Here is a 14,058-nt window from a genome sequence, read left to right as displayed (position 1 = left end):
TTATGGCTTTGTTGTGTACGTTTTCTTTTTGTGGCGATTTGCTTTGTGGGGATTTCTTGCAAGACAAATTTCTGGAGGAATTCTGACAATGAAAGTAAACAATCAATTGATCAAAAAGACACATACATTATGCACAAGTGAATGATTGGGGTTATATAGAGTTGGTGTAGTTTGTCGCTGTTGTTGCCCTACAGTTTGAGCTGTGGTGCGTTCAATTGCATCCAACGTTGTCGGCGATTCAAACTTGGCTAAAATCCTCTTATTTGGAACCTCAGCTGCAGTCAAACACACACCTCCAAAACCTTGTTTCTATCAGATCCAGAGTCTGACCAAGGCTGAGTAAATGAAAAAATGTGCATCATCAGCAGAACAAAGTAATGGTCGACCGATTGCAAATATTCATATCAGGCGTGGGCAAACTACGGCTCGGGGGCAATATGAGGCCTATTAAGCTTTTTATCTGGCCTGCCAAAACTTTAAGAAATGATATTGCTAGTTAAAAAAAAAAAAATGTAAAACAGTAACTGTATTTCCTCCATGTCCCCACTGTTTTCAGAGTCATTTTCAATAAAGAGCTAAACACCGTGGGGCTTCAAAGACACTGTTTTTGTTGCAACTTTGCTTTGGTTCATTTTCAATTGACATTAACGCAACTCGACACATCCCCTTTTTTTTTTTTTTTTTACTGCTATAAGGTGGCTCATCAAAACACTCATCCATCTGCTGCTGTTCCAGCCCCTCTGGCACATTTTACAACCCACTGTGGCCCACCAGTGAAACTTTGCCCCATCCCTGGTCTCTCTCTCTCTCTCTCTCTCTCTCTCTCTCTCTCTCCCTCTCTCTCTCTCTCCTAATTTGCTCCATTCAGAGTGAAACACTAGACAGTGAATCTGTGAGCTGTCAACAGTTCCCAGAAAATGACGCATGGCGACCACCAACCCCCAACCCTACCCCACCCCCCAATCACCACCGCCCCCCCCCGCCCCCTCCCGCCCCACCGCCCCGACCCCTCCCTGCCGCTCCTCGCCATCGCAATATTCAAGACTCCAGCGTCAGCCATGATTGGCGGTGAGCGGCAGGGGGGCCGGAGGTCACCTGGTGCGGGTAGAAAAGCAGATGGTGGCGGCGCGCAGGCAGCGCAGGGCGGCCGTCGGTACCTGAGTTGGAGGTAATAGATGCTGTTTGAGCTTCAAACTGGTGGCTGCGTAACCAACATGAGGGTGGTTACTGTGGTGGTGCTGCTGGGCCTGATGTTCGGCCAGGACGCAGGAAGCAGGAGGACCGACCCGCTGGGACCAGAACTCTCCAGGAGGACCGACCTGCTGGGACCAGAACTCCCCAGGAGGACTCCACAGACAGGTGGGAAATTGTGGAGATGAAGACGGGGAATAAAAAGTGGCTTGGGAGAGAGCAGGGAGACGTGGTGAATGGTGTGAGAAGAACTCACTGATATCGACGCAAAGAAGTCAAAAGAGGTTATTTTTGGTCTTCCAGAGAACTCCTATCTTCCACCGGTCATTATCAGTAATGCAAATAGTGAACAAGTTTTCTCCTACAAGTATTTAGGCATCTGTGTGTACCCTGGTCTATCATGGAGTACACACATTGATTATATTTGTGGTAAAAAACCAAAAGGTATTTATTTCCTGAGGAGACTGAAGTCTTTTGGCACGAGGAAGCTTATTTGGCTTTTGTTTTTTTTCAATCCATTGTACTTAGTGTTATGCGGTATGGACTTAGTATTTGGTATCTTCTATCTGTGCAACATAAAGCTCAACTGGTGAGACTGAGAAGTGCCTGCTCAAAGATTGCAGGTCAAACAATTGAGCCAGTCTTTAAAGCTGCATTTACTAAAACAACATTGTCCCTGGCAGACAAGATTTGGTCGGGTCAGAACACTTCTTAAACACTTCTTAAATGTGTTAGTATAGGGACTTGAAGGCACCACAGCGACTTGTTTTGCCGACGTCTGATGTTATACTTTGATGTTTGAGTTGTGGTTTTGTGGCGTATGTTTTATTTTTGCGGCGATTCGCTTTGTGGGGATTTCTTGGAAGAAAAAGAAACAGGGGTCTCGGATGCAAGACAAATTCCAGGAGGAATTCTGACAATAAAAGTAATCACTCAATTGATCAAAATGTAAAAGATGAAAGTTCAATGGACAATCTGCAAAGAAGTGCTGGTGTTGTACTTTAAACTTCTATATATCGTTATTTTAATTTGGTAACGGCAATTTGGAATTTCCACCATCCTTTTTCTCGCTGTTGGGAAAATTATGACAGAAAATAATGCAGAAATAAAATGAAGTTGTGAATCTACTATCTAAAACAATATAATATGTTTACCATTAGCAAAAAGGGATTTTAAAAAAATGCTGGTGTTTCTTTTTTGCATTTCACTTTTGTTATTTCATTGAATGGACAACTCCTCTGAGCCTTGAATAAAAAAGATATGTGAATAAGTAGAATTGAATTTTTAATTGAATTTTTTGTTTTAATTTAATTTTGTTTTTATCGCGTCATTGTGAAATGTTGTTTGTAATTTGTAATTTTGGACTGAGAAATCTGAACCTATCTTTCACACTAGTATTACATCAGTGTCAGTTTTGTGAAGCTTTTTTCTAAAGTGCACTTGAACGCAGCACAAATACAAGTGCAAAGTTTGATGTGTTCATTTAAATGTGCACAGTTACATTTGTAATCTCTTTTGTAAAAATTATTGCTGTATCAATCAATCAACTTTTATTTGTACAGAGCTAAATCCCAACCAAAGAGGCGTCGCAAAAGGCTTTGCACAATCAGGAGAAAACCTGCATCATGGTCTATCATTTAAAATAAAACCAGGCACCATGTGCAGAGAATAACAAAATCATTTAAATCATACAAAAGTTAAAATGAAGATTTCGGAAGACTAAAGTAGTTTCAGTAGAAATAGCCAAACAGAGACAAATGCAAGATTGTAACTTGTTTTTTAAACAGTTGATAGACAGTGTAAAATGTCTATCTTAAGATAAAGGACTTTGCTAATAATAATCAATAATAAACTTGCAGTCTATTTCTCATAATCTTTTACCAGTTGATAAATTTTTTATATATATATATATAAAAAAAAATCAGTTTAAGAAAAAACAAAAACATTGAGCCCAACATCACTCATCTACTTTATCTGACTTGCAAATGTTCAGAATCTTTAAAGCAATATTTCACACTAACACTCTTTGGACCAAATGTTCAATGATGAAGTGCCTCAGCAATTACTACCGAGTACAACCATGGTGTTTGAGCATTATTTAGCACATTATTTAACTTATTTATAAAAAAAAAAAAGAAGTAAATCTCAGATGAATAATTCTTAACCATTAGCTTGTTGTCTTCCCGCAGGCTCGGAGGTGTCTGGCCTCAGGAGGAGAAGTGCGGAGGAGCTCCTCCTGCTGGACGACTCCAACCCGTGTTTCTCGCTGAGGGAGAAGGAGGAGCAGCGGCAGCTGCTGTGTCACGACCGCAGGAGCAAATTCAACTTCAACCCGTTTGGACTTCGCTTCGGGAAGCGCTACAACGGCTACGTGTACAGGAGAGCCGTGAAGAGAGCGCGGACGCGGAGCTTCTCCTCCCCCTACGTCTCCGTCCTCCGTCCACGACAAGAGGAGGAGGCCGCGTGAGCCACTGGAGGGCTTCCACGGCCACGGCGCTCACAGGCTCCCTCTGCACCATTGGATACCAGCAAGACACACATTGAACTTTGTAACATCTCCCTCAGATGTAGCAGGACTCGACCCTTTTTGAAATATGACACGATCTCAATAAAAAGGACACATCTCCACAATCACAATGTCTGCCGTCATTTAGATAGATAGATAGATAGATAGATAATAATTATGCCAGATCCATACATTATGCACAAGTGAATGGTTGGGGTTATAAAGAGTTGGTGTAGTTTGGTGTAGTTTGTCACTATTGTTGCCCTACAGTTTGAGCTGTGGTGCGTTCAATTGCATCCAACGTTGTCCAACTTGGCTAAAATCCTCTTATTTTCAACCTCAGCTGCAGCCAAACGCACACCTCCAAAACCTGTTTTGGATTTCTCAAAATCCTGTTTCAGAGTCTGACCAAGGCTGTCTAAATGAAAAAATGTGCATCATCAGCAGAACAAAGAAACGGTCGACCGATTGCAAATATTCACATATCAATCAGCAAATTCATATCTTGCAAGATGAGCCGCCTGATAAGATCTGCCAGAACAGTTTCATTTATCAACATTAGATATCAGTGTAAATAACCAGATGAGGGTAAACACATAAACAACATATATATTTATAAACATATATTGCACCGTGGGGGGGAGCTGCTTATTATGAAACAATCCCTAAGCTCCGCCCCTCCCTCCACCGACCAATCCGATGCATTTTTTTTCTCTCCTCACTCTTAGCGTGCAAGCAGCTCATCCATCCGTGTTTTCTCCCCTTCTCCCTCCCTCTCTCTCTCGCCCCCCCTCAGTCCCCTCCCCTCTCTCTCACACACACATACACACAATGGCCCTTAAAGGGGTCAGCTTCTGATTGGATGAGAGCAGATGCTGGACCTCAGCATCCGATTGGCTACCAGCCTGGATCGCCATCAGGCCCTCATACGTCACAGTCACAGCATCAGTTGGAGGGTGGTGGGGGGGGGGGTGAATAGAACAGCGTGTCCTCGCTGCTACTGTGTGTGTGTGTGTGTGTGCGTGCGCACAACACATTGAATTTGCAAGGCCATGTAAATATGTGAAAACCTTCCTTCTTGATTATAAATAACAATAAACGGTGAAGCAGTGATGTGATTGGCCCACAGAACCAAAACTGGTATTGACGAGGGCTCAATTCAATGAAGCAGGAGAAGGATCAATATCTATCAATATATCAATATCTAATCTCCTCTTTTTTTAGGACAGTATATTTATTCATACTGTATTACAGTGCATGTCTTGTAATTACTTATTAATTTCCCCAATTTGAGATCAATAAAAGTGCATCCATTGTATTCTATATACAGGATACTGTGTTCAGTTTGACTGTATGTTTCTGAGTGTTTATCTGGCAACTTCTTGCCAAGTCTCTTTTGAAAGCAGAAGGCACAAACTAACTTCATGAATCATTCATCCAGTCTTTTAAATAGTTGTATATATTGGAATATTGGCCCATTACTGCAGGTCTTTGAAATGTACTTTGCAGTATTGAGGTGCTTAATGGTGTCAATGAGGGGATTTTGTGTGCGCAGAGATTAAAGACTGTCCAGTGGTGGAGGAACTAACTGACCTTGAGTGACCCCCCGAGTGCAGGAGGAGGCATGTGTACAAAATAAATGGATGGATGGTTTAAGCTAAAAAAAAAATGTGTCCCTTGGAAAACTGTCGCTCATTATCAGCTTCAGTCTTGAAGGGTCTTAAAGTGGCGACGCAGCTCGCAGGAAGCTGGAGGAGTCACTCCAGAAGGAATACTCAATACTCAATCCAATCATTTTGTTCTCAATTCAAACTATGGTAGTTTGGCAGCGCAGGACAATAAAGCACAGAATGTAGGGTCCAAAAGTCTAGTGAGAATAGAATATAGAATAGAATAGAATGTATGTACTTTATTGATGCCAAATGGTGAAACTATGGAGGTAAATGAACAACAACATTTATAGGTTCAGATTGTAACCAAATTCTATTTGTGTATTTGAATTCTCATTTCATTATTATTCCAATAAAAACATGTTGTTGTTTTTTTTGTTCACTGGTCACTGGTCAAAGTCAAATCCTCAAGTGAACCGCGCTGTACTCACACGCCATCCCTGCACGTGAACGCAGCTCGGTCACATTGTCGCCCCCCACCACCCCGCCTGCCTCCCTCAAACTCCACATTCCTCATCACTAAGCCTCAATTCTGTCTCTTTGTCAGTAGCGGTCGCACCATCGCAGCAGCAGCAGCAGCAGCTTCCCCTCCAAGCACAAGACACCGGAACCAAGGAGCTTCTCTCATAATCATATTTCTTCTAAAAAGAAGCAAATCTGTGAGTATTATTCTGCTGTTTTTCAGAGTGGTCGTCACAAGGGGCTCACAAGGGGAGCAGGTGCACAGCGGTGATGCGTGCTGGACTCGTGAGCAGCAATGGATGCTGGGAGTCGGCGAGAGAGAACCGCCGCCGCCGCAAACTATTTCCATAAACGCCGTTCAGAACGTGACTGAAGATCATGATGAGCAGAACGGTTCGGCTTTCTGCGCGTTTGAAATTTGGATCATTTGCGATGTAAAAAAAAAAAAAAAAAAGGGTTTTGTGATAAAAGCTGCGTTCAGTCAAAAAATAAATAAATAAATAAAAATAAAAGCGCATCCAAATTCTGACCGCTGCGTACAGATAGACGTTTTCATCTCGCAGTGAACCGCGTGTCGCCAAGATGAATTTTTGACGCTAATTCACATTGTTCCATATTCATCTTTTTTGTGAAATTTATTCAGTTTTGACTCAAATTTGTTGGTTTTTTTTACGATTTTGACCAAAGTTAAGCTGTAAATGTCTCTGCGGCGTCACAAAGGTGGCGCTCAGGCCTGCTTTCTGACGTAATCCAAGTTCAAATAAAGTAGTCAATAATAATAATAATAATAATAATAATAATAATAATAATAATAATAATAATAATCTCAACCCTTCTGCCTCACATACATAATGCTCTTGTTACGGTTTACGCTGCTGTTTTTGTCCAAGGGAGTTGAAATCTCAATCTCGTTGTACCCTGTACAATGACAATAAAGGCCATTCTATTCTATTCTACTCTACAAGGTTGTATGAGAATATAGTTTCATATTAGTCCTCAGTTCCACACCATGCAGCGCTTTAGCGTGACATGTGGCTGCTGAAAACAGAACTAACCATTTAAACAAAAAGTATTTTGCTCAATTTTTGTTTTGTTTTTAATGTGCAGTTAGGAATCACCCAGCCCCACACTCTCTGATTATTATATATATTTTTTATTTTATTTATTAGTTTTTATTCTAAAGGTTAGCCCTCAAAGACTAGATGTTGTTGATGGTTACTGCTGTCAGCGGTTTTGCTGCTGATAGTAATACAAGTGTTTCATCTTTCTAAACTGGAAGGCAACAGTGTGTTTGAAAGTCTGTCTTTTATTAGTTTAGTGTAACTGTGTGCCGTCTGTTGGTCATTCTAGGAAAAGACTTTTGTTTTTTTTTTAGTCATCTTAATGGACGATATTTTCATCTGGCCAACCAGGTCCATGGGAGCTTAAAAAGTGAAAAGAAATGCGATATTTCCTAAAAAAAAAAAAAAAAAAAAAAAAAGTACAGCAAGAATGTGATTGAAATACATCAATAAGTGATGCGCTGTACATGTGCAAAGACAGATAGAGGAGGTGCTATTTGTTAGGAGTTATTTGTCTCTTACTGATTGTCACTTCTCATCAGCGGTTGTTGTTCACAATGCATAGTGAGTGAGCGCTGTTATGTAAGCTGTGATGTAACCAGCAGAGAGCAGCAGCTCCATGCTGGACAATGTTAAGCAGCTTCTACCAGGTACCAGCTTGCCTCTAAGCAGTCAATGGCTGACGGCTGACAATATATGTGGTTTCCTTCTGCTTTTTTGATATTGGTGGTTGAGTTCGGCACTGATTGGCTGTCATACCACCTGACCTGTGCACGCGTGTGTGTGTGTGTGTTCTTTTGTTTGCTGAAAACGTAGCGCACAAAACACTGGTTCAATTCCAATTCCAAATGTGCTCCACTGGAAGTTTAAATAAATCAAAGCAATGTAGAACAATGTGAAATGATGGTTCTCATTCTTTCTTCACTGGTGACATGAATACTGATGTGGCTGCTTTGAATATTGGACCTGCAGCCTGGCAGAGAGAGCTAACTGTGCTGAAACTGAACTGTGGACCAGTGGAATGAAACCACCGTGCCACATTTGACTATTAAATTTTCCTTCTGCTTTTTAGTTCCAAGTGCTGCTCAAATACTGTTCAAGTATTGAGGTGAGACAGTTCTTTCCTATAGGGTCCGTCTCAACATGTTCTTTTATTTCTATTTTAATCCAGCCTAAGAGCCATTCATGTGATCAAATAAACCAAATGCTGAGAAGAAATGGTTCTGTGCCGTCACTCGAAGTGGAATATCCAGTGCATGCTGGAATACTATTCTTGAATGAAACTATATATTTGCATTTCACCTTTCGCTAAGCACTTCCATCCCCCCCAACAGGTACTGTTGCTATGGCCTGCAAGCTTTTCACCTCCACTACATTTACACTGACATGTCACCCTGGAGCCATCCTCCAAATTGGGGAGTAATAGTTTGGAAACTGTAAAGAGAGAAGAAGAGAATTAGACAGGAAGGACATGCAGTGACACAGACATAGGCTGTGTCTCAATTCAGGGTCTGCATCCTTCGAAGGAAGCGTCCTCCGTCGGAAGGAAGCATCCTTCGAAGGACCCGTCTGAGAAGGACGAACCCAACCCCGCCTCCGCGGTAACCACATGGGACGGTCTAGCCTTTGGCGTATTACCTGGTTGCGTCACCACTGTTCTCTCCTGCTGGCCAACCCCGGAAGTGACGTTTTTATAGCATCAAGCTAACCATTGGTTCGCCATCCAACGATGGCGTTGGATGTTCAAATAAGTAAAAACCCTACGTTAAAAACTGAATATTTTACGTGAAATTTCAATACTTAAATTTATACGTTGTGTCTTTGCCAGTAGATGCCGCTAAATTTCAGCTGACTTCCCAGGATCCCAGGATGCTTTGCAGCAGCACGCAAAGCATCCTGGGATACAGAAGGACGCGAAGGATAGTAGCGGTGTATCCTTCGAATCGGCTAAAAGCAGGGCGCATTTTGAGGGCGCATTTGGAGCGTCCTTCGAATTTTGGGGAATTGGGACAAGCCTTCGCATAGTGCTATGACGCAACTGGCCTTCAAATGCATGCTTTGAAGGATGCAGACCCTGAATTGAGACACAGCCATAGTGTCATTGGAGACTGAAAGAGATTAAAGAGGTTTTTATGGCGCACAACACAATCCATGGCTCTGCTCAGATAAAAAGATTGATTTTCATGAAAGTATTCATTGGGTTGATAATAGAAATGTGTCAACAGCAACAGTGTTGCTGGTTCATGGTTGTAAAGTGTAGTGACGAGGCTCACTCTCCCTCTCTCTCTCTCTCCTCTCTCTCTCTGTGTATGTCAGTGCAGCTGTGAGCGTGATGTCTGTGATGCAGAAGCTGATGAGCCCACTGCCCAGTGGTGGCGCCGCCGAGCCCCCCAGAAACAAGGTGACGGTGGTGGGGGTGGGCCAGGTGGGCATGGCCTGCGCCGTCAGCATCCTGCTGCGGGTGAGTGACAGTGACAGTGCAGTAGCAGCGGAGTCACACGTTGTTGCCATCTAAGGTCGGAATTGATTTAAAAAAAAAAATTTGTATGTCCACATCGAGAAGAAAGCTTGTATTAATTAAAAAGAAAAGATAAAAGATAAAACAAAATACAAAATAAGAAAGAAAAACAAGTTATTTGCATAATTTCCAAGTTATCTACATGTTTTATTGCAAAGTATATTTTTTTTTAGCATGACAATGAAATTTATGATTTTACTAGAACGCCGATACGTACAAAGAAATGGCATATTCAGGTGTAACTTTGGATTTCTCCTGTCCATTTCCTGTTGGTGCTGTCAGGACCTGGCTGATGAACTGGCTCTGGTGGACGTCATGGAAGACCGTCTCAAGGGTGAAGTCATGGACCTGCAGCACGGCAGCCTCTTCCTCAAGACCTCCAAGATCGTCGGTGACAAAGGTCAGAGGTCTACCGGGCCGCATAACTGAACCCACAGAACATGAGTTCAAAAAAACCAGTTGGTCAAAGAAGAGAAAACTGGTGTTTTCCGAGATGTGCAGCCAGCAGCAAGTCACTTTGAGCTTATTATGAAATCTTGACGGTTTGCTGGTCAGAAAAATCATGTGGTCAACAGTTTTTGCAAACGTCAGGTTGCTGACCACAAAATCCAGCAACCTTTTTCAGCCCAATTTTTGATAAATGCTTCCGATAAAATGCTTTTTGCAGACCCCCTGCAGTACCTCCACGGACCCCTAGGACCACTGCCCTAAAGAGCCAGTGTGTAATACTTGCCTGCTTTATGATTTATGATTTTTATTTTGGTAAAAGCTTAAAATACAGCCCAAAAAATACATTCATAAAAGTGTTGAAAAATTGCAGTCATTTGGTTTTCCTCAAATAAATCAACGGAGAAGAAGAACGTGGACGAGGCGTCCACGTTTGTGCACACAGGCCACCGTAGTGCACTGGCAAACTCGGGAGAGGGAGGGAGAGTGAAAGGCACTGCAATCTAAAATGTAACCAATTGATGTCGCTGTTTCTTCTTCAAAATCCTACACACCAGACTTAAGTTAACTCCTTTAAGCTGACTTTGTGAAACACGATAAAGTTACAACTCTTTCTCAGAAGAAAAGGTTGATGTTGGGCTTTTGAGCTGAATTTTCTTATTCATTCCTGGCCTTCTTCCTTCTTCCTTCTCCTCCTCTTCTTCTCCTCCTCCTCCTCCTCCTCCTCCTCCTCCTCCACCCCCTCCAGACTACGCAGTGACGGCTAATTCCCGCCTGGTGGTGGTGACGGCCGGCGTGCGCCAGCAGGAGGGCGAGAGTCGACTCAACCTGGTTCAGAGGAATGTCAACGTCTTTAGGTCCATCATCCCTCAGATTGTGAAGCACAGCCCTGACTGCACGCTGATCGTGGTCTCCAACCCTGGTGCGTCTTTGCGCGCCTGTGTGTGTGTGTGATTGTGTGTATTTTGACTTTGTGTCTTCTTCTTCCTCCAAATGTGTGTATTTTGACTTTGTGTCTTCTTCATCTTCTTCCCCCCAGTGGACGTTTTGACCTACGTCACCTGGAAGCTGAGCGGACTGCCGAAGCACCGGGTCATCGGCAGCGGCACCAACCTGGACTCGGCTCGCTTCCGCCACCTGATGGCCGAGCGCCTGGGCATCCACGCCAGCTCCTTCAATGGCTGGGTGCTTGGAGAGCACGGCGACACCAGCGGTGGGTGCACACAAGGACAGTCAAGGTCAAAGTCCAGCGTGTAAAGTTTCAACAACATCGTGGTATCTGCACTAATTTTACGAGCAAGAGTAGAGTACTCAACCCAGTATTGGTACCGATATCGGTATCGGTATCAGTGCATCATTAACTACTACTACTACAGTACAAGTACAAGTACTTGCATTTTGCATACTCATCTTGCATACTCACCAATACCGATACCAAGTACTCAATAAGGCTGCTAGACAATCTGGAATTACTTTGATTTATTTGTATTTTTCCGCAGATGTTGTGTTATTTGAAAAACATTCATCAGCAAGTTTTTCTAGAACAAGTTTTACTGCAGTAAAAGCACAAATTGAACAAAACAGTATATATACAACTGGTACCAGTGTCGTGGTATCAGCACCTATTACGAGTACGAGTATAGTATTTAACCCCAGTATCGTACCGATAATCAATAATGGTATCGGCATCTGAGTTTCACAAATTCTTATTGTAATCAACTGTAACACTAATGGAACGTTAAATGATGTTTTCAAATAAAATGACAAAAGATATTAGTCACATGACTAGGACGAATCACAGGCACTCAAAAAAAAACTATTGGTCATGAGCTCACACACCTGAATGTGACCTTTGACCCCCAGTGCCAGTGTGGAGTGGCGCTAATGTGGCAGGAGTCAACCTGCAGAAACTGAACCCTGAGATCGGCAGCGACGGCGACAAGGAGCAGTGGAAGGACACGCACAAGGCTGTGGTGGACAGGTGTGTTGAGGACCAAGCATCCACTCTGAGTGCCGCTGCCTCTCCACTCCTCATCAAAACTTATCTTGTCACACATTCTTCTTACACCACTGGATTGCACAACGCAGTTTTTATTGCTGCTAATTAAGTCATGGAATAGAAGCCCTTGTTCGTTTGCAAAATTACAGCGCAATACTACTTTTCTTTTGCGTCAGTGCCTATGAGGTGATCAAGCTGAAGGGCTACACCAACTGGGCCATCGGTCTGAGCGTGGCCGACCTCACCGAGAGCATCGTGAAGAACCTGAGCCGTGTCCACCCAGTGTCCACCATGGTCAAGGTAGTGAAGACACATGATCGTCAGTTCATCACACCAGTCACATTCACACAGACTCGCTGCGCAGAAAAGGCTGCAAGCGTCTGACATTTGTGTTTTTGAATATCCATTCATGGGAAATTACCAACTAAAAATCATCAGTCTTTTAAAGGTCCACTGTGTAGAATTTGGGCTGATTCATGATTTTTATGTTGGTAAAATCTTAAACATATTGCCCATAAACACATGAACAAAAGTGTATATTGGCAGTACAATAAAAGTCATTTGCTTTTCCTACCCTTAGAACGGTTCTTATTTATATATATAAGAATATCCATAGATCAATAAGTGAGCTGCCATCTCGCACCGCCATATTTCTAAGGAAGCCTGATGTGGACAAACCAGCTGTTTGATATTTAGGGTGAATGCTGGCATCCTCAATAAACTAACAGAGAATCTAGGTATCCAGGGTTGGGTGCGCAGGCCACTGTAGCTCACTGGCAAGCTGGAGAGAGGAAGCGAAAGAGCAAATGAGCACAGCAATCTAAAATCTGAACAGTAGATGGCAGGATTTTACACACTATACCTTACTAAAAACTACAGACTAACCATCACACAGACACACACACACACACGTCATATATACGTGTATTTAATTCACTGCCAAACACTTATAGTTGGATGTTGGCTGCATTTGGTTGCTCTGTTTTGTGACATGTGCAATGACGAAGTTGAATCTAATCTCATCTAATCTCGATGTATCTCGGCAGAACATGCACGGTATCGGCGAGGAGGTCTTCCTCTCGCTGCCCTGCGTGCTGAACGGCAGTGGTGTTGCCAGCGTGGTCAACATGACTCTGAACCAGGAGGAGGTGGAGCAGCTGAGGAGGAGCGCCGACACTCTGTGGGGCATCCAGAAGGACCTGAAGGACCTCTGAGCACCGCGACCATCTGACGTTTAGTTAGAAGCACAGGGATTTATCAATACGCACACTCCTTTTACAGCGCCCCCTAACCCCTGATGACTTGAATGACACCACCAACGTTTTTCGTTTGTTTGTTTTTGTGCCCGGAAGAATCTTAGATTCACAGCAATGTTGTTTCATGTTATCAGCACATTTGCTCTCAAAGAGCCTCTGAAGCAACATCATCAGCCCATCATTGTGTGTGTGTGTGTGTGTGTGTGTGTGTGTGTGTGTGTGTGTGTGTGTGTCACCGCGTACTACTTCCTGTTTCAGCACCCAGCCAACCACAACTTCCAGTTAGTGTCACTTCTAAAATGTCCCTCTATGTCACTCCTGCCTTTTAAATTGAACCAAACTAATAATTATGACAGCACACTTAGAATAGCACAACAAAATAGTGGATTTCTGTCTTCCATGTGTGAAATAATGATTGCATAAAAAAAACGTGCACTGTCTTGTGTTGTGAAGCAGCTATTTGTGCGTGTGTGTGCGTGTGCGTGTGTGTGCGTGTGTGTGTGTGTGTGTCTCCATGATGGGCCATGAACAGTCTTGTCAACAGTGAAATGTATCTCAATAAAGTTCAACCTGATAAATGTTTATTTCATTTGTTTATTATTGTTATCACTATTTTCATTATTGTTATTGCCCATGAATCACAACTAACTAAAAAAAAACATGAATTTTACATGAAGTATGACAATCATGAGGTTTTTTCATCTGTTTGTTTAGTGGCCGCAATTTTTTTTTTAGTGGCAGTTCATATGCTGCCAATAAAAGAAATGTGTGGCTCTAAAATTCGTTGGTTTTTACGTTATAATTACTAACTTTTGCCGATGTAACTTCACCCCTTCACCTGCACGGAGCAGCAAGAGAAGCAGCAGCAGCGTTTTCCTCTATGAGCCACATATACACTTGTTGCACACACCCACAGAAAGCTCACAGGCTCAGCTGAAAGTTCACATA

At 42.8% G+C, this 14,058-nt stretch overlaps 3 protein-coding genes across 4 annotated transcripts in view; 2 read left to right on the top strand and 1 right to left on the bottom strand.

The window, feature by feature from the left end:
- recql (RecQ helicase-like) overlaps positions 1–14,058 on the bottom strand; it is a 99,262-nt gene that overhangs the window by 51,740 nt on the left and 33,464 nt on the right. The window lies entirely within an intron of this gene.
- On the top strand, positions 1,153–3,778 carry kiss2 (kisspeptin 2). Its single transcript, XM_076044092.1, has 2 exons — positions 1,153–1,359; positions 3,381–3,778. The coding sequence occupies exons 1-2, from the start codon at positions 1,176–1,178 to the stop codon at positions 3,656–3,658; spliced, it is 462 nt and encodes a 153-aa protein (XP_075900207.1). The 5' UTR covers positions 1,153–1,175; the 3' UTR covers positions 3,659–3,778.
- ldhba (lactate dehydrogenase Ba) lies at positions 5,786–13,692 on the top strand. Of its 2 annotated transcripts, none has more exons than XM_076044286.1 (8): positions 5,786–6,026; positions 9,212–9,351; positions 9,691–9,808; positions 10,604–10,777; positions 10,895–11,068; positions 11,719–11,836; positions 12,031–12,154; positions 12,901–13,692. In XM_076044286.1, the coding sequence occupies exons 2-8, from the start codon at positions 9,223–9,225 to the stop codon at positions 13,066–13,068; spliced, it is 1,005 nt and encodes a 334-aa protein (XP_075900401.1). In that variant the 5' UTR covers positions 5,786–6,026; positions 9,212–9,222; the 3' UTR covers positions 13,069–13,692. The 2 variants fall into 2 exon arrangements, with proteins under 2 accessions (XP_075900401.1, XP_075900400.1); XM_076044285.1 differs by having other exon boundaries at positions 9,207–9,351.

The sequence above is a fragment of the Nelusetta ayraudi genome, unplaced genomic scaffold (assembly GCF_046127955.1).
Source record: "Nelusetta ayraudi isolate G7.1 ecotype Tasmania unplaced genomic scaffold, CSIRO-AGI_Nayr_v1 ptg000079l, whole genome shotgun sequence".
Taxonomy (NCBI): domain Eukaryota; kingdom Metazoa; phylum Chordata; class Actinopteri; order Tetraodontiformes; family Monacanthidae; genus Nelusetta; species Nelusetta ayraudi.
The sequence above is the reverse complement of the archived record's forward strand: the minus strand, read 5'-3'. Positions and strand labels throughout refer to the sequence as shown.

Coding starts and splice junctions, on each gene's coding strand:
- kiss2 (XM_076044092.1), top strand. CDS start 1,176: ATGCTGTTTGAGCTTCAAACTGGTGGCTGCGTAACCAACATGAGGGTG. Junction 1,360..3,380: donor CAGGAGGACTCCACAGACAG/GTGGGAAATTGT, acceptor GTCTTCCCGCAG/GCTCGGAGGTGTCTGGCCTC.
- ldhba (XM_076044286.1), top strand. CDS start 9,223: ATGTCTGTGATGCAGAAGCTGATGAGCCCACTGCCCAGTGGTGGCGCC. Junction 9,352..9,690: donor CCGTCAGCATCCTGCTGCGG/GTGAGTGACAGT, acceptor TGGTGCTGTCAG/GACCTGGCTGATGAACTGGC. Junction 11,837..12,030: donor CACAAGGCTGTGGTGGACAG/GTGTGTTGAGGA, acceptor CTTTTGCGTCAG/TGCCTATGAGGTGATCAAGC.